Source organism: Myzus persicae, unplaced genomic scaffold (assembly GCF_001856785.1).
Source record: "Myzus persicae strain clone G006 unplaced genomic scaffold, MPER_G0061.0, whole genome shotgun sequence".
Lineage (NCBI taxonomy): Eukaryota > Metazoa > Arthropoda > Insecta > Hemiptera > Aphididae > Myzus > Myzus persicae.
Window position 1 is genome coordinate 4,802 of NW_019100932.1, and position 19,014 is coordinate 23,815.

The 19,014-nt window shown below is 26.9% G+C and overlaps 1 protein-coding gene and 1 long non-coding RNA gene across 2 annotated transcripts in view; one reads left to right on the forward strand and one right to left on the reverse strand.

Moving 5' to 3' along the window:
• The window catches only part of LOC111026896, a 4,332-nt gene extending 1,887 nt beyond the window's left edge, over positions 1-2,445 (forward strand). The window contains exon 4 of the long non-coding RNA XR_002603748.1: positions 2,081-2,445. This is a non-coding gene — a long non-coding RNA (uncharacterized LOC111026896). The remainder of the gene's footprint in view (positions 1-2,080) is intronic.
• Positions 2,446-7,608: 5,163 nt separating this feature from the next.
• LOC111026894 lies at positions 7,609-9,635 on the reverse strand. The gene is made up of 2 exons (XM_022305072.1): positions 9,460-9,635; positions 7,609-7,933 (listed from the first exon to the last, which is right to left on the reverse strand). Exons 1-2 carry the CDS (start codon positions 9,633-9,635, stop codon positions 7,609-7,611), a joined length of 501 nt encoding a protein of 166 aa, XP_022160764.1.
• Between the last annotated feature and the right edge of the window lie 9,379 nt (positions 9,636-19,014).

Below are 19,014 nucleotides of genomic sequence, written 5' to 3' on the forward strand. Positions count from 1 at the left end.
AAATCCGTTATCGTGTAATCTCGTGTCCTACTAATTGCGGTCGAATAAAATATTATTGTGTGACGTGTATGCTCTTTACTTATATTCATACATTTATTGTCATTATATTTTATCGATAACGGCAACGATTACGAAAGTCGATAAACAGCAAACGTGAAGACAACACTATATTATATTATTATAGTATTGTACTATTATGTTATGCATTATTATTTATTACAATTAAGATTAGAAAATATGACATATAGTTAATAGATCAAACATGAAAAACACGATTTTTCGGCCATGGGGGGGGGGTTTGAACCCCCCCCCTTGCGCACGGGCCTGCTCTCAAGTAGTTAGAAGTTTAGTTAAATATTGTATCGCTTGAAAAAAAGTAGAAAATTTAATGATGTCCTGTGGCTGTATAAACTACTTTATTATTACTTAATTACAATAATTAATTTAGTTCAAATAGATTTATATTTTGTACAATATCTATTAAGTTATATGTTGTATTGTAGTAAATGTTCTATGCCCAGGATGGAAGTTTATTATCTTAAATTAAAACAATATCATTGTGTTTGAAAAACGTTTCTGAGCCTTTAACTGTTTGTCAGCCAATATTACTAAGTAAGAATATTATGATATTATTGCTATTAAAGTATTTTCCAAATCGTTTTATTCAGTTAATATTTTCAGAAAAAATTGCATTTGAAAATACCATTGTGTGTATAAAATATATACTCTTTAAACTTTAAATTAGATACCCAAAAATAATATTTTTTAATTCCATCAAAATAACTGAAATTGTTATTTTGTCGTTTAAATATCTAATTTAAAATATAAATAATAATAAAAACTGTTAATATATTTTTTTTAGATTTTTTGACTCTAATATAAAATATTTATAAGAAACATTGTTTTCAAATTTTTAATCCTTAACTATAAAAAGTTAAGATTTTATACTTTTTTAGTTATAAAATTATTTGAAATTTATTGTGATTTTGATGAATTTAGTCAAATTGTAAACTTTAAATGGTTACAAAAAAAAAAATTGTGTAAGCATAAATATCTAACATTTTTATCTAGTTATATAAACATATTATGATTAACCATGATTTTTTTTTAATTAAATTTTTTCAACAAGGTTGATCAAAGGTTTACAAAAAATTTGGTGTTACTAAAAACAAATAACCTTACTTATACATGAAATTTAAACAGAATGTTTATATTAGCATTTTTTAAAGACCATACAATTTTTAAATTATTTCATCTCATTTTGAGATATTTATGGGCATATAAAAATTAAGATTTTAGTTAGTTATTATTCTGTAAATGTTCCTATTTATATTGATGATATAAAAATGTTATAAATTATTATAATAGAAATTAAAAAAGATTAAAGATACACCGGCATGTTTTATTTTTATAAGTATTTAATGTTCAAATTTTGACAATTAATTTCATTAACATCTCATTTTTTCGCAAGTTATTTTGTTAAAAACTTTTAAAATTTCTACTAAAAATTCTATTTTTAATGCTTAGGTTTGAACATTATTTTAAAATCATTTTTTTTTTTAATTGTTCAGAACTTACAATGTGCTATGTTATGTGTTTGAAAGACTGAGACAAAGAATGTGGGTATGGCGTCCCTTAATTTGAAGAGAATTTGGCTTTGGTTTATTAATATTATGTTTGCGTATAGTATCACATTTCCAAAGCATTAGTATCATATTGACCGCACCTAGACATAAAACTTGCATGTAATCTATGCTCAATTGATTTACTACATCCAAATTTTGAATAATAAGTATTTCTGCTACTTGGTGTTTATCAATGTGATACTACCGTTGAATTGTATAGATAAAATCTTTATCTATCCGTTTTGAACAGTCTAAATTAGAGAAACACTCGTCTCATTAAGTATTTACCTTTGACTGTACTCTAGTTCAAGAATAGAAACCGGAATGGGATTTTGTCTTAAGTAAACAATTTAATGCTTCAAATAAATGGAATGCATCAATAATAAAAATTGTATGAATATTAATGAATATATTATTGTAAGTGTACTATTAACATTAATTTTAATCTTTGACAGAATCAAAAGGGAAGATTGGATATTGTTTATCAATCATGTTAAGAAGGAGGAAATGAAATTTTGGAAAATAAGACTTTTTTTTTATTTTTGATGACCTCACTGATAATCTGGGTATACATCTTCTGAATTATCCGACGATGATTGCGATGATGATGATGATGCCAATTTTTAATTAATATACTTATAAAAAATGGTACAGAGACCTACTTAACCCTTAATCAAAAAATAATTAAATAATTACAAGACAAAAGTGTCATTGATGGGTGGCTTCTTCAATCAAATTTTTCAATTTTATATTTATTGTAGCTCATACTCTTATTGTGCCGGAAGTACAGATTGTGTATATATATTAATAAAGAAAAAAATATAAATTAATAAAGAAAAAAATATATACTTATAAGCACTACATGTAAATTATAAATATACCAATAAATTGTAAAAAATATTATTTTAAATATGTATTATTTTTAATATTGTTATTTGTAGTACCTATATATTTTGTTAGTATTGTTAAGTGGTATATTACGGTAACAATAAAAATACAATTACAGTATTTATAAAAAAGATTAGATGTACAAATATTGATTAATTTATAATATTACGGTAGTTGAATGCAATTCTTACACTAAAATTGGTTAACGTAAAAAATAAAACTGTACTAATGTATTAAATTGAAATATTTATTTAAATTAATTACAGTGTAAAATGTGCATACCAATAATTTAAGTTAATAAGATTGAAAGTGCTGCAATATGCATTGTGTGATTAAGTGAATAATTAATTGTCTTCACTAAAAAATAACAAATTTAATTTCACTTTAATAATAACAAACACAATTTAACTCACTGGCATACGAATACTAGTAAAATGACACTAGTATTAACAATGTAATACCTAGTGAATATTAAATGAATTTGTAAGTATAATAAAAATGTAGATAATCAGTTTTATTTTGAAAAGTATTTAACAGAAATATATTGGGTTTAAAACTTAGATACGCTTGAGTGACCTCAAAATATGTGATTATCTAAATATTCTAAATTATATTTTTATTACAGCCGTTTAAGAACATATTAGTCAATATTATGGAGTAAAGTTTTGGAAAAATAATTTTTTTTCAGCCTATATTATAGTTGAGAGGCACCCTAGTGTGTGTGTATATGTTTGTAATAGAATATTACTGTATATTTATTATGTAATAAAAATCACAAAATATTTTAGTAAACAGATACCTACTAGATATTATTTAGGACTTAGGTACTTAAAAAGATACAAAAATATTAAATGAGTATAATTTGTTTATATTTACATAGTTTAATAATTATATATTTGTATCCGTCATATAAAAACTACCTAACTTTTATTAGAAATATAATTTAAATAAAGAGATAATAAATAAATTGAAATAGTTGGATAATATTTTAACATAATATACATTTGGTCATGTATAGATATACTTAAACTATAAGTTTAAACATAAATAGGTAGCATTAATTATTATGTTTAAAAAAAAATTGCATTAAAAGTTATAATATTTTCTTTTAGAATACAGAGTGATTGAAAAAATATAAAATTTTTAACTTGAAACAATTCACGGCAAATATTTTTTTGATTTAATAAGTTAATGGTTAAAGAAAATCCAAAGGTAGTGTTGAGTTAAAAAGTTAAAGTAAAATTAATTTTTGAACTCGCTAATGCCCAGCCTTTCGAATTTATATTATATTCTCAGAAAGATTAATTCAAAATACATATAACTAAAAATATAAGAGTATCGATGATAATTATTTAGTGACTTAATTTTGGTCACATAACATTTCTCTGTTAAAAAATTAGATGTAAAACAATTTTTTACAAATGTACATTTAAACAAAAAATGTTAAAAAGTAAATGTTTAAATAATTAAAAATTTTGCTTCACGTTTAGTAATAATTATAATTATAAAAAAATAATACCTAAATGTTGTATACCTATCTTTAGATGGTACACAAAATATGATGACAATTCATATTATTGACAAGAAACAAACACACAAAATACGAGTCTATGAACCGCTTACAATTAAACGGACCTTACTCGAGGTCCCGCATGCCCCTTTACCGTAATGCTCACATCTTTAAATATTATTTACAATGGACCGCCTCAGCTGATTTACTCCACTATTATCAGGAATATAATAATGTGTATTATTACTTAGTTTAATTTTTGTATGCACCGAATTGATTGGCACATACAACACTCCTTTATGTTGTGCAAAAAATATATCCCCATATTTTAAATCTAAAGCTATGTAAAGAAAAGTGTACAATTATAATGCAAAATTTAAAAAAAGGAAAAAGTCTTGTACGATTTTTGAAAACTTTTTAAAAGTATTCTTACAAAATTGAAATAACATGAAGTCCGCTTTATTATTTTTCACAGAAATTTGATAATCAATAAAAATTATATTGTTTATGTTGAAAAGATATTGGCAATATAATCGTAATAATTCTCTATCCATTATATTTGGTTTAGATATTTCCCAGAATAATTTATTGTGTTAGGTATTGTTATTTGTAAATTATCAGACATATGTTACAATATTTGTGAAATTGTTATAATTTATGGTAAGTAGTAACGTAATAGGTATACTGATATTAATATACATGTATGATGTATATTATATGATAAACCTAAAGTTAAAAAAAAAATACTTGGATTTGTATTCTTACTTAGTGAGTACTCGTAAAATACATTTTAAAAATAGTATTTCAAAGTATTTTTAATATAATAAATGTTTTTAATCGAATACTAGTGTTAGTATCTTAGTACTTTTCAAAACTATTTTTTACAAGACTGAAAAAGAATATACAGTTATTGTCATCTGTTATCCTAACAAAGTATTCATGTGACATAATATTATATGGTTTAACAAGGCTTAACATATGACATATTTTAAAATAGTATTTGGTTGATTTTAAACATTAGAAATTAATTAACTGTGGGCATGAAAGGGAGATCACAATATAGGTAGATGCTACTAGCCTTATTAGTTGTTTTGTATATTATTAGTGGGTGGAGTGTACCGAGTGTGGAAAGGTAAAAAAGGGTAGTGAAATTACATATATATGTGCATAAATTGTATTCAGGAGAGGAAGTGTTTTGGGGTACAACAAAAGTATGATGCCCAGGCACACCTGACTTCTAAGTTGGCAATATTTTCTATTATTTTACTTAAGTAAATTTAATTTTTCAATAATAATGTTCAAAATGGCAATGTTCCTAACTCATTGAGTTTCTTATGTCATTTTTGATAAGTTTCAGTTTGGAAAACGATCTTTCAGCTGATTCAACAGTTACAGTCTACAGGTAATGTGAGATGTATTAAAGTTGGACTTCAAATATCACAATATGATGTACCTACTATGTAATATTTTAAAATGTATGATGTCAATTATGTCGTTCAATACTTTTGACTTCAAAAAATTTATTAATCCTCCAATTGAGAGTAGCTATGCTGGTTAAATCTGAGCTTATATCATTTTTGTATAATTGGGTAAAATCATGTATGAAACTTTCATTGAGTCATCTTTAGGTAAATGATTGGTAAATGATTGGTTATGAAAATCAAAATCGTCAGTTATTTCTTTTTATCCGTGAAATCTATTAAAAAGTCGATGTACTAATTTTCCGTCTGTTAGCGTCTGCATATCACTCAACCTTAGCGAAAATTTATTCCGACATCAAACCTCTGTTGTCCATCTCAACCACTACTCACAGCTGAGCGACAGTTTCGCGGAATGAACAATAATACGGGTGATGCAATAAGCTATGTTCGTAATTTTTACAAGATATACCTTCATTAATATTTTAATTACCACCTTTTTTCAATTACTGATATTTTATGTGCGGAATTGATGTTATAATAAAATAGATACCGATAACGCAAACGCATCAAATACTAAATAGTGCCCTATTTAGCACCACTAAACACTTTAATGTGCGCCACTGCCTATTTCTTGCGTAGGTATCGGTGACTTCGTTAATGATTTCGTTGTTATATTTTTTTTGCGTGGTTACCTAGTACCTATATTGTTTTCATTTTTTTACACTTGGTGAGTTCGTTTTCATAATATTTACTAAATTCATTCCTTCGGGAATATTACTGTAAAGGTTTTACCGTCCACATTATTAACAATGAATGATTCTAATGTTAAAAACTTGTGTTTACTTAACCTTTCAATTGGTACTATTACGTAACTTAAATTGTGTTTAAGTCGAAGTTTTTGATATTTATTTTATTTTTCGGTGGTATATTTATATTATAATTTTCTTATGTACTTTTGTTTGTTATTTATGTTTGTTATATTATTTTCCTGTATCATGTGTTAATGTGTTATACCCAGTTCATCCATAGGTATTATGACATTGTTATTTAATTCCAAGTTTTGTCTATAAAATTGGTAATTCAATTGTTTTTTATGTTGTAGTCGTTTCGAAGTTTCCTAGTAATATTTTGTAGTTTTAGAGTACCTACCTAAGCCTACGTGTTTTTATTTATTTTAACCACTATTTTTTTGTTGCTTAATTGATCTCATTTGGTATTGTCTGCTCGGTGCTCCAGTGGCCAGTGAGGTATAACAAATGTTTTCACATTTTTAATGCGTTCCGTAATAAAGAAAGTTCTACAAATGAAATATTTGATTCTGTGTCTATTGCATAATTTTCAATACCTACGTGTTCTACTATTACTGATAATTTTTTTTGTAATGAAATGTTTATCTACATTAGTGCAGATATGTTTATTAATATTTTTTTGGTTTATTATTTTTAATAGTAGTATTTAAACATTTGTCTTTTAGTTTACTAATTTATTTCACTTTCTTCGCAAAATTGTTTTGTATTTTCTAAGGTTCGGAAAATATTAGACAACTAAGATTAATCATTATAATTGTCTTTCGTAACAACATATAATAACCATCGTCCAGATTTTGGCTGATTGTTGGTAAACTTTTTCGTTGGTATTTTGATATTGATTAATATTATTAACTGTTATATATTATTAAATTGATATTTCATTTTAAGTATATAGGTAATAGGTACCCGGTATCCATTCACGTTGACATAGTGCTAGAAAAATACGTCTCAAAAAGAACAAATATTGTGCATTATTCAAACGTATATTTTAGCTTCTATAGTTATAATTTTGAAAATCAAGCTTTATTCCGACTTGCAAAATATTTTTTTCTTCTAAAGAATAAAAAAAAATTAGCGAAATTCGACTATTCTACAGGACGTGAGAGTTTTTCCTGTAAGGCATGTTATTGTAATTAAAAGCGCACCAGCTCAGACGCAAAAGTATTGTTTCATTCTAATTACTGCGAGATTCTTATGAGAACGAGCAATCATCGCGAATCACTGGAAGTTTTGAACTATCGAGTGTCGACTATATTATATAGACAACAGTCAACAATCGTCTACAATTTAAAAACCTACGACAGTAATGTGTACAGTAAAAACATACATATTGTAATGCCATTATCAAATATTATTTATTTACTGCTTCGACATGAATACTTATCTTCAGCTCCGGGACAATATATTTTCGTCACGAGGTTCTCCGAGGGGGATTGCACGAAGATTCCTTTCGGAATTTTCGAACACCGTCCAATTGGCGACAATATTTTTCCGATGATCTTTTTTTTCGGGTCCGATAACGACTGATTGCACTTGACCTTGAACCGGTAAATGGTAGACGGCAAAGGAAACGCTGTGGGAAACAGATAGTTCATGCACACTTCGAACAAACTGACGTAGCACGTCTCTTTTTCGCTGCCTTCTATTGAGCGATATTCGGAGTTACCGCTACTCCGGTCACTGTTGCATAGTGATGAAAACAAATTTTCAGTCAAAAAAATGAATCAACAAATACCAAGAACTAAAATTATTAATTTTTATAAATGAATTATGCTAATTCATAGATAAGAAAAAAACGCTATAAGTAGGTATATGATAAACAATCACATGAATAGTAATTTAATATAGGTAGATTCTTATTAATGAATGTAGATGCATACCTATGTATTTTTAAGCCAGTAGCATTTTAAACTCAGTTTATATATCAGACACGGGAATCATATACATTTAAATTTGAGTGTAAATAATCTTACTGTACATTATTTAACATTTATAATTTACAAAACAAACAACTCAAACATTCACAAAAAATAACTGCTATATTTAGGTACTACTGTCTTATGATCTACCTATTTATTGTTTTTTTTTTTAACAACTCATATATATTGTTGACACAATTACACAAATCTAAATATCTATATAACACAATAAAAATGAATAATTATTCAAATTATTAATGTTATGGTCTTTGTATTTATTAAGATAGCTTATTTAATAACAACAATGTGCTTTGAATTAGACTTGAGTATTTAACTAGGTAGGTACCTAATTTTATCATCATATCTATTTCGTAAAGAACATTGTTTTTTATCGCCGTAAGCATAAAAGTTTCTAGTTTTCTTGCACTTTATGAACAAAATCAAATCGTATAATCTGTGCAATAGTAAAAACATAATGTACTTCAATTATAATGCTAATGCTCGTCGGGCAGAGCATAAGCAATAAGCTAGAATAGCTTAATAAATTATTTATTGAAAAAACACCGTTATAATGTATTATTATAATATGTTAATAAATAAAATATATAATATATTAATTATACTTGCATTGGTTAAACGTAGGCACCTAACAAATATTTTTATATCCATACCAAAAGGCAAAAAAGTTATTAATTAATAATTTAAATTCATTAAAATATTGTATGATATACATTATACGTTATCGTAAAAGCTTCAACAGTCCCACCCACACTTGCGTCTTACATACAAAGATATATTGTGTATTTACAATTTACTACTAAACAGAAAAAGTGATTAAAAAAATTGGCCTGTATACATTTTGACATACCTAATAAAAAACTCAAATGGCGCAACTGATTTCTTCCAATAAGGAACTAAGAATATAACAAATATATTTTGAGATCATACTATTACATGTCAAAAAAAATGTTTATCTTTGGACTAAATAAATACAGTTTGTAAGTATCTTAATTAGGCATAGTCAAATTTACTACATTATGATGTTATCGACTGTTATAACTCTCCTTTAATAATATGGTACACAAGACACAACACTAAATCACTGGTGCCCGCTAATAAATTGGGTAAATATATTTAATACTCGGAGAAAAATGGAGATAATTTTAGTCCAAAAAAATGCTTGGAGAGAAATTTTAACCAACCGTTTTGTGGAAGAAAACCATAGTTTCTCATTTTTGAGGGGCAATGGACCCACCCATCACGGTGTACCTAATGATGTGCTCATACTTTTTGGAAGACGTACTGCACATTGCTCTATTGTATTTTGGGTCTGGGCGTCTATTCCGGCAGTTATTCAAACGATTTCTGAGGTCTCTCATTACTTTTGCGTTTCTCTGGAGTACGCTATCGCTAAATCGTATGGATTCTTTGCGACTTGTCGAAGAACTTTGACAAGAATTCATTTTTAAAAACTTGGAAATCACAATAAAATACGTTATTTAAAATAATGGATTGTCACAATGTTGTTTACAATTGACTAAAAAAAATAAACTGATTTAGTGTTTAGTAAACAATACAGATGATTGCGGAAAGCTTAAATATTGTTTCTTCTAACCAGAAAGTATATATTTTATATTATAACTGACTAATTAATTTAATGGGTTTACAAGTATACAACATTTCATTATTATATCAAGACTCTTAAGCGAGCATGCACTGAATTTGTTCGTGAAGTGTACAGAATAATTTTTGTTAGGATATATAATCTCTGCCTTAACATTTTTATAGCTTAAGATTTCTAAAAATAAATCTACCCACAATTTTAGATTTTGAGCGGAGAGATGGATGAATTGATTTTACTATATGTTTTTATATTATATATATTTTTTTTTATTTAAGCTTCGACAACTGATACCATTAGTTGTAAGTTGTGGTACTGTAGGGTTTTTGGAACTGTAGGGTTTTTTGGAATGTAGGGTTATGGAACACGTGTGTGTTATATTATATTATAATATTTAATTATAATTCATTAGGTATAGTAGGTAACTATTTTCATTTTAAGACAATATTGTTATGGGTATCATGCTTAGTTTTATGTGCCTATAAATATTGAGTTGATTTTATTGTTACACCATTTATGTAAGTTATAACTTAAGACATACAACATTAAAAAATAATATTATACAACATAATGACAACAAAATTATTTATACATTATCATAACTTCATAACTTACACAAATAATATCACTACCTAGATCAATTTTAGGATTTTTAAACCTCAAATAATAAACAAAATGTTATTAATTAATGTTTATTTTTTAAATACTTAATCAAGGTTATTTTTTTAAATACTTAATTAAAATTTGAAAATACTTACTATGTGACAAGAATAGGTATTACAGGACTACTGGAGTGTTGTCAATTACTACCAAGGTACAAAAATACTTTAACATAATTTATATATACTTATTGTATCCTACATTTTTGTAATAAAATATTTCATTACATTGACAATTTTTGATCTTACTTATAACATAATAACATTATTTGATCTAAATGTAATTCGGTAAATCATAGATATTCACAGAAGTTCAAATATAACGATAGTCGATACTTGTTACAAGCTTGAATCTGTGTTAAAATAATATAATTTAAAAAAAAAAACAAATAAATTATTGAGTTGCTGTTGATGGCTGAAAATGAAAAAATAGCATAACCAATACTACCTGCAGACGCGTTGGTTTCGATGTAAAATAATATACTAATGTTCTTTAGTTTTACTATAATAACATTACATAGCCTGATAGTATCTGTTCATCCAATTAGACTGTGGTACATATTAATACCTATAAGTAAAATATACTACTCTTAATTATGGAATTTCACGTTTCCTATAGCTTAATCCAAAATGGGCAACAGTTGGCGAAAGCTCTCGCTTTATTTATTAAATTATGGTTACGGTCATCATCAGTGCAATGATAACCACATCCGAAAAAATGTTGACAATCCAAAACATTGTCATAGGTATAAGCGCAGTAGACGTCTACATTTTCGTTGTTCCGTAGCTAAATTTATTATTACTCAGATAATCAGAAAATCTTTATTAATATTTTAGGCCGGAAACCGTTTGATTCCTACAGAAAGTCGGCCTAAAACATAACGAAACAGATATAATACGGTCAATATTAGTGCTAAACTTGTTATTTATTTTTAAATAAATAACGCGCATACATGTGGAGTAAAAAATAAAATAATAAAAAAAAAAAAAAATAAAAAATAAAATATAATATATAATGTATACCCATTCATAATTACAATATGAACTATGTTCAATAGCGCAGAACAGTATTTTAAATTCGTATGATGATTTGTATGCCTGCCATCAATCGATTGCGATAAACCGAGAACTCGATAGTTGTTACTTGACTATATTGTCCAATGTCCAGAAGAATACTCATTACGAGAATGGCATGCAGCGCATGTCCAATTAAAAAAATGAATAAAAACAGTAACAAAATAATACGAGTCCAAAAATAATAACGAATAAAAAATAAAAAGAATGTGTTTTTTAACAATTTAAAATTATGTAAAAAATATTTCCCAAGACGTTAATGGATTTTTTAAATAATTATTGTCTTGGACGTTAAAAAGATCACCAATAAATCATTGCATACGGAAAACGATTCTTTGCAAATACGATACGTACGCTTATATTACTTAGATGTTTTATGATATATTTATGTTGCTATTAAAGTAATTTATTTTACTATTAGTAATATGGTATATGTTGAATTTATTTTTGCTAAAACATTGCACTTTAAAATACTGTTTGTATAAATTATAATAATGAACATACATTTTTCAATTCTATACGAATAATTAGTATTCTTCGTTTAAGTGTTCATAAAAAAATTGTAGAAATTGTAACAAATTTTAGAGATTTCGAGTAAATATTGTCAACATTCAAACTTCAAAAGCTTATAAAAAATACTCGAAAAATAAATTATGTGTTATGTTTATTAACTAATTATATTGTGCACCGTAACACACATCGCATTGTAAAATCAATATATTCCATTTCATCACCCCGCTCAGAATCTAAAATTCAACTATGACTATTTTCATTACTAGAATAAGACATTTACCAGTTATGAAGTACAGTGTGTCGTTTGAATAATATTCATACAATTTGTAACAATAGTATTTGGGTGCGTTGAGATCTTATTGTTATAGTCACGTCGCGTTGTCTCCTCCGTCCTCACTCCATCTGTCCCCGCGGCCTTCTCGGCGATCATTATTATGACCCGCTCGTTGGTGTTGGCGGCGACCAGTGTGGCCACGGCCACCACAAACATGATCCTCTCTGACCGTCATGTAGTTGTCATAATTGTGCAAGACCCTGGGATACCCGAACCGATCAGTGCTCCGAAACAGTATTCAACCTCAGCATTTGGGCTTCAACAATATCTGCAAATATACAATATGGAATTTTGAATATCACCACAGGGATATTTGGGGGGGGTGGGGGAGTTAAGGGGACGGGAGGTGTGTCAAAGATTCGTATAGTATATAGTCTATATTAGTATGTACTTACTACTTACTATATTGGACTCTAAATATTCTCAGTTCAGCTTCAAACAACTATTATAATAAAACTAGTGAGCATATTATTATTTTCAGCTATAGTACCTAATATATATATTTCAATGATATTTAGGTAGTAAATACAATCCATGTATGTACAGAAAGTTCTTAGTTCTTACACTTAAGAAGTAATTCTTTTATATATATTGTATACAAATTCCTTATATATTACTTATGTCCGTTGTTCGTAGTCAATACGACATTGCTATAATATGTTTAAACTTATTATAAGACGACACCGTCTCGTAGCCTTAATATTCTGCTGTGTACCTACTTTATAGGAATAAAATAGATACAAGCATATACGTGATATAAAATGTTCTATATATATATATCGAGGTTAATTAATGACAACGTTTATTACGATTATAAATTCCATCCATTTTACATCAATCTGTGCAAATACAGATCGTATGCCTCATGTTTACCGAGTACCTATTATACTATAACAGTAGATCATTATCTACTAAAAATTGATTATTACTTATTATTTCTTAATATAAAAACCTGAATTGAATATCATCTTACCCATAAGTTCAAGTTTAACTAACAATATTGAAAAAAATTAAACTGCATGCAATTGTTCCGGATTTTCGATCAAAAATAGGTATTTTGTTAGACTAGACAAGTAACACCGAAGTTATATTTTCTAAATACTTAGTATTTTTGTGATCTGAATATTCGTTGACAAAATACATAGTAATTTTACAATTTAATATTTACATTTTACATTTTTTATGAGCTTATGCAATAAAACACTTACTTGCCGGATTGCACAAAACATTAAATGTATCAATGCGAGCTAAAATGGTGGTCCCTTACTTCCTTAAACAAGATTGAGCGTTCAGCGATTGATCCGTTCAATTCTAGTATACCATTAAATTTAATCAATTTTTTATGCAACACGGCATTAAATAATCTAAACATAATTTATCATTGTCAATCTGCGATAATCTGTACGCGGGAATCTTATAGAAAATTTTGTCTTGAGATCCATGGAAAATCACAAATATATTTAAGAATATATTTATATGTATTTAGCCATGGAAGATCACGAACTCTCATTGGTTGTAGACCAGAGTAGTGGAGTGTTACGTTTGTGATAACATTATCAACTATTCGATAATCAATATTCAATGTTTACAAATTCTTTTTCAATATTCATTATATTGTATTTTTTTGTTGTTTAAAAAATTAATTTAGTTGAGATATCTAAGAAATAAATAGTGATATTAGTACTGTTGTAGTAGTTCATACTTGATACTTGATTTATGGTACAGACATCTGTAGTTTACCAATACACAATCATGTTTATTGCTTAACTGTGGCAAACTTACTTATATGTACCTATGAATAAATATTTTTTTCTATAGATTCTATTTAGTTGATACATTTAATATTATTTAATATCTAGTGTATGATTCATGAAAGTGAATATTATCGTTTTGATCAACATAACCTAGTCTGTATGTAAGTATTTTTACTTATATTTTAATTTGTATATTGAAAGAAAACAAAATGTATATTATTTTTATTCAAATAATTAACCATCAAAAATACCTGTAAACTTAAGTTACAATAAATTAATTGCCTATAAGCAAAAGAATGACACTGTGATTCGGCTAATCTGATTACTATGGCCTTGAATATGATAGTTATAACCATTTCTTTAGTTCAGATAATCAAACGTTTAAACTCAGGCTGGTTTCTATGTATTTTGGTGGTTCAGACTTCAAATAATTAATAAACAAGAACTGAATCAGCTGATTAAATGTCTATAATATATATAATATGTCTATAACAAAACAAACTTCTGTTATTGATATATTAAATAATATACACCTAATTAGTTTTTTGAACAATTTTATTGAAATATCATTGAATATTACTGTATGTTTTAAATTATATATATTACTTCTGCTTCTAACATCGCTCAATCATTGCATTTTTATGCTCTATTTTGTTAAAAATCAAGTTTAAATGAAACAAAAGTTATCTAATGTACACATGACTTCCAAACACCATGGGCAAACGTGTTTAAAGAATATACATCTAACAAACACATTTTTGCTAATATAACAACCAAAAATGACTACAGGATTACAGACATAGAAAATAATCCCTTCTTCAAATTAATTTTCATAATTGTACTCAGTACTGTGTTTGGGCCAACTAGTTAAAATATAAGATTACTTATGTATGAAAATAAATACATTATAATACATAAACAACAAAATTAATAACATAAATAAATGATGTAATATACTAATATTAACCTAATATGTTTTATTTTAATTATAATTATTTAATGAGATTTTAACAAGAAATAACATAATATGTAATGTTAATAATACATTTATCATAATACCAATGTTGTATAAAATTTAAATTTTCATGATCAAAACAAATAAAGTCAATAATAATATTAAGTAAATAAAATAAATACACTATTGTTTACATGGGCTATTTTCTTAAGCTTATTATTTTTAGAATTCATTTTGTAAACTTCTAAATTATTATTATAATTTTTAATATGACTATTTACTAATATATTCAAAATTTTGTTAAAAATACTATTTTACAGTAAGTTATCACATATACCCATCGACTTTCAATAAACTAAATCAATGCTTTTCATAATTTATTTTGTAATAAAAACTATTCTGTATTTAAATTAAATATACAAATTTCATTTTTTTTAATAGTAAAATCTATTTATTAAATTATAATTTAAAAAAAATGAATAATAATTTTCAAATTTTCTTGATTTAAAAGTTGTGATTTTGATCATGTATTTTAAAATATTGAAAACTGTTATGGAATTTGTATTATAAGCCAGGTGTAGACAAGTGCTAATACTAAAAAAAAAGTATAGAAATACGATAATACCTCAAGTTTTTGTATTTTGTAAGTTATTTCAAATTATTTTATTAAGTTGTACTAACTTTTTTATTTTGTCTCTAGGTTTATACTTCATTGACTGCTATCAAAGATTAATGGCTGCTACTGATCATTTAGAAGATGTTATTAAACCTATTGAAGAATATAATTTATCGAAATTAAATCTATTATGGTGGATGATGAATCAATATTTGTATCACAGTCTACTTTATTCTGTTAGAACAAAACAATATCAACTTTTAACTACATCTTATAAAACAGGTATGTTTTTATTTTTTATTTAGAACTTTCAGTATAAAAACTATTATAGTTAAACAATTACAGACATAAACAAGAGAATATAATATATAGCTTAACTATAAGATACATGAATGATTTAAATTAACAATAAAAACAACAGTGGAACTACATATAGGTACTGTTGAAATGAATAGTAATAAAGATAATAAGAAAATTTATGAACAAATAATCTAAAAGTAATAATAATTTTTAGGGAGTGGATAAGATAAAATTTAGGTTATTTAAAACAGTCATTAAAGACTTAATTATTGGATACAAAATATTAGAGAATTCCTTAATGCGTTTACTTGAACTATCAAATAATTCGACTGGTGGTTGATTGACTGTGGCATCGGCGTAAGTACGAGTTTTGTTGGAGCTGCAGGGGTTTGACTGCATGACTTTAATAGGTCTCGAAGACTAGGTTAAACGTCTTCCCTCTTTATGTTTATGGAAAGAAGTAGCGTGTTTGATGTAGACTGGGCATCCTTTAAACGATGAAGTGTGAGCACCTGCGCAGAGTGCGCATTTAGTCGGTAGACTGTTATCTTTGGAACACATATCGAAGAAATGTTCTTCTCTGCATTTGATGTAGCAAGGTTTGTGACGTTTGTGTGAACAATATGTTTTTGTGTGACCATAAGCCTGACATTTATGGCATTGAGGAGGACCGGTTTTGGATTTATGTGGTTTTTCGACCACGACAGAGGTATGCATTAACATAGTAGTTTTAAAGATCTTAGAATTATTGCTATTGGGATTTAGGTCTACAAAAAATAACGGTAGAGGTATTTTGTTCTTTTTGATATTTTCAACATGTCTAACCGAGTAGCCAAGCTCAGTTAAAGCATCGGAGATATCAAAGCTAAGAGTTGAGTGATGTAAATTTCTGATAACAATCCTGAAAGGTCGAGAGCTAGGTGGGCAAAATGTGTGGAAATCCGTGCCGGAGTTCTTTAAGTGGTTGAGTATTAATTTAGCATTGTCCGGCCCGTTTGGTCGAACGATGAGATAGGATGATGTAGCTTTGCAGGTGAAACCATTAATACGCGTGAGTTGTATAATTTATTTTTGAACAAGGTGAAGTTGGTAATATTTTTGATGTAAATAGGTTGAAAACGAGTTGCATTTTTGATAACATCGGTTTGAGGCTGAGTCTCACGTACTGCAGTATGTTCACTAGATGGAAGCAAAACACACTCACTTGACTCATTGTCGCTTTGTAGAACCTCGAACCGGTTTGGAGAAACAAATGATTTTAACTTCTTGTCCGCAGGTCTAGGGGAAGTAGACGAAGATGATAGATTACGTTTGCTGTGAACATGAGCAATTTTGCTTTCCGATACCGCATTTTGAAAAGGAATTACGTTACCCTGGATATCATAAACTGTTGCCACACGTTGGGCTAAGTTGTTTGTAAGTGGCGTATCTATATAATAATATCATTATAATATTATCATAATATCTATTATGGTAATTGGGTACTAAAGCCATAGCGCGGATGCGCTAATGACGTGGACCTTATACTTTCTCTGATAACGGAGCATATATCAGCATACGTGCGCACTAGACGACATGCAAAACCGAACTGAGGTATGTTTTTATATCTATAATTTATTTTATTTTAATGTTAACCATTTTTTTCTTCTTAGTTTTTTTAAATATCAATATTGTCAAAGCCTTTATTGAGTGCAAGTTTAATTTATGGTTATACAAAATTTGTAAACAAGATAAAACTTAATATATCAGAATTCAGGATTGGCAGAAGCAAGAACAATGACATATATTTATAATATCAAGTAATCATTAGTGTATAAAATGTTTAATGATAATTACAGTTAATACTATTTAATATTTATTTATATGAATAGATGTAATGAAGTTTGGACTATGGATGCAAAAACTTATATAGAAACTATGTTAAAGGAAGAAAATGGTTTGTTTTCTTCTTTGCTGCCACCAAATTATTTGGTAATAGATCTTAGCATCCTAATTTCACCTCAATCGCTGGCTCCTGAGTATTAGTAAGTTATAACTAAATTGTATCTTTGTGCTATTCAAAATAACAAATATTAATATTATTTTATTTTTACTCTATCTTAAACTCCATTAAATTGAACTACACAGTATATTTTTAACACAGTTTCGACCAATAATAAAATATATTGTGTCTAAAATCATATCCAATTAGAACAACTAAATTTTTTTTCGTATTCTATGGCAACCCTATAAACAAAAAAATATTTGTTAATCATGAACAAACAAATCCCTGTGTATGCCTTACTATAAAAACAAAATTTTGAAAATTAAAATCGAAGTTAACATTCTCAGGCATAGAATTACTTATGTACCCAATTTCAGAACCATGACTGGTTTGTTTACACACACACACACACACCCCCACTAACATAGCATTTTATTTATATAGTCTAAACCTAGTTATTTATATTGTATAAATAAAAGGTTATGTTAGCGTGTATATAAGTAATTTAGATAGGAAAATCTGATACGCTCTTTATTTATTTTAACAATTTTTATATTTAAAATAAGTTATTAATTTTTAAATAGTAATGTATTTATAGGAATTATTTCGTTTTTCCTTAGTCATTATTAACTTAAATTAAGTATTCAGTTTTAACACAATCATTATATAAAAATTAATAATCATTTGAAACATATTTTAAAAGTGTTCTATGATGGTAAATAAAATGGTTTCATCGTGTGAAAATGTTTTAAGGTGAATTTTGGAAACTAATGGATCTGAACTTTAGGATGTTACTTTTTCAATACATCTTCGTTCTCTTAAACAACTATTTGAAGACTCAATCATAGGTAAGTATGTTAAAATTGATTTATCTGCTAATGAAATGAACATTAGTAACAATATTATTTTTGTTTTTAGAAATAAAGATTCATGCTTCATTAGATTGGTGGTAACTGAAGATGGTATAATAGTATTTGGACAAAAAAAAATGTTTGAGTAGCAGCTAGTCCATATTTCCTTATTAGTTATTAT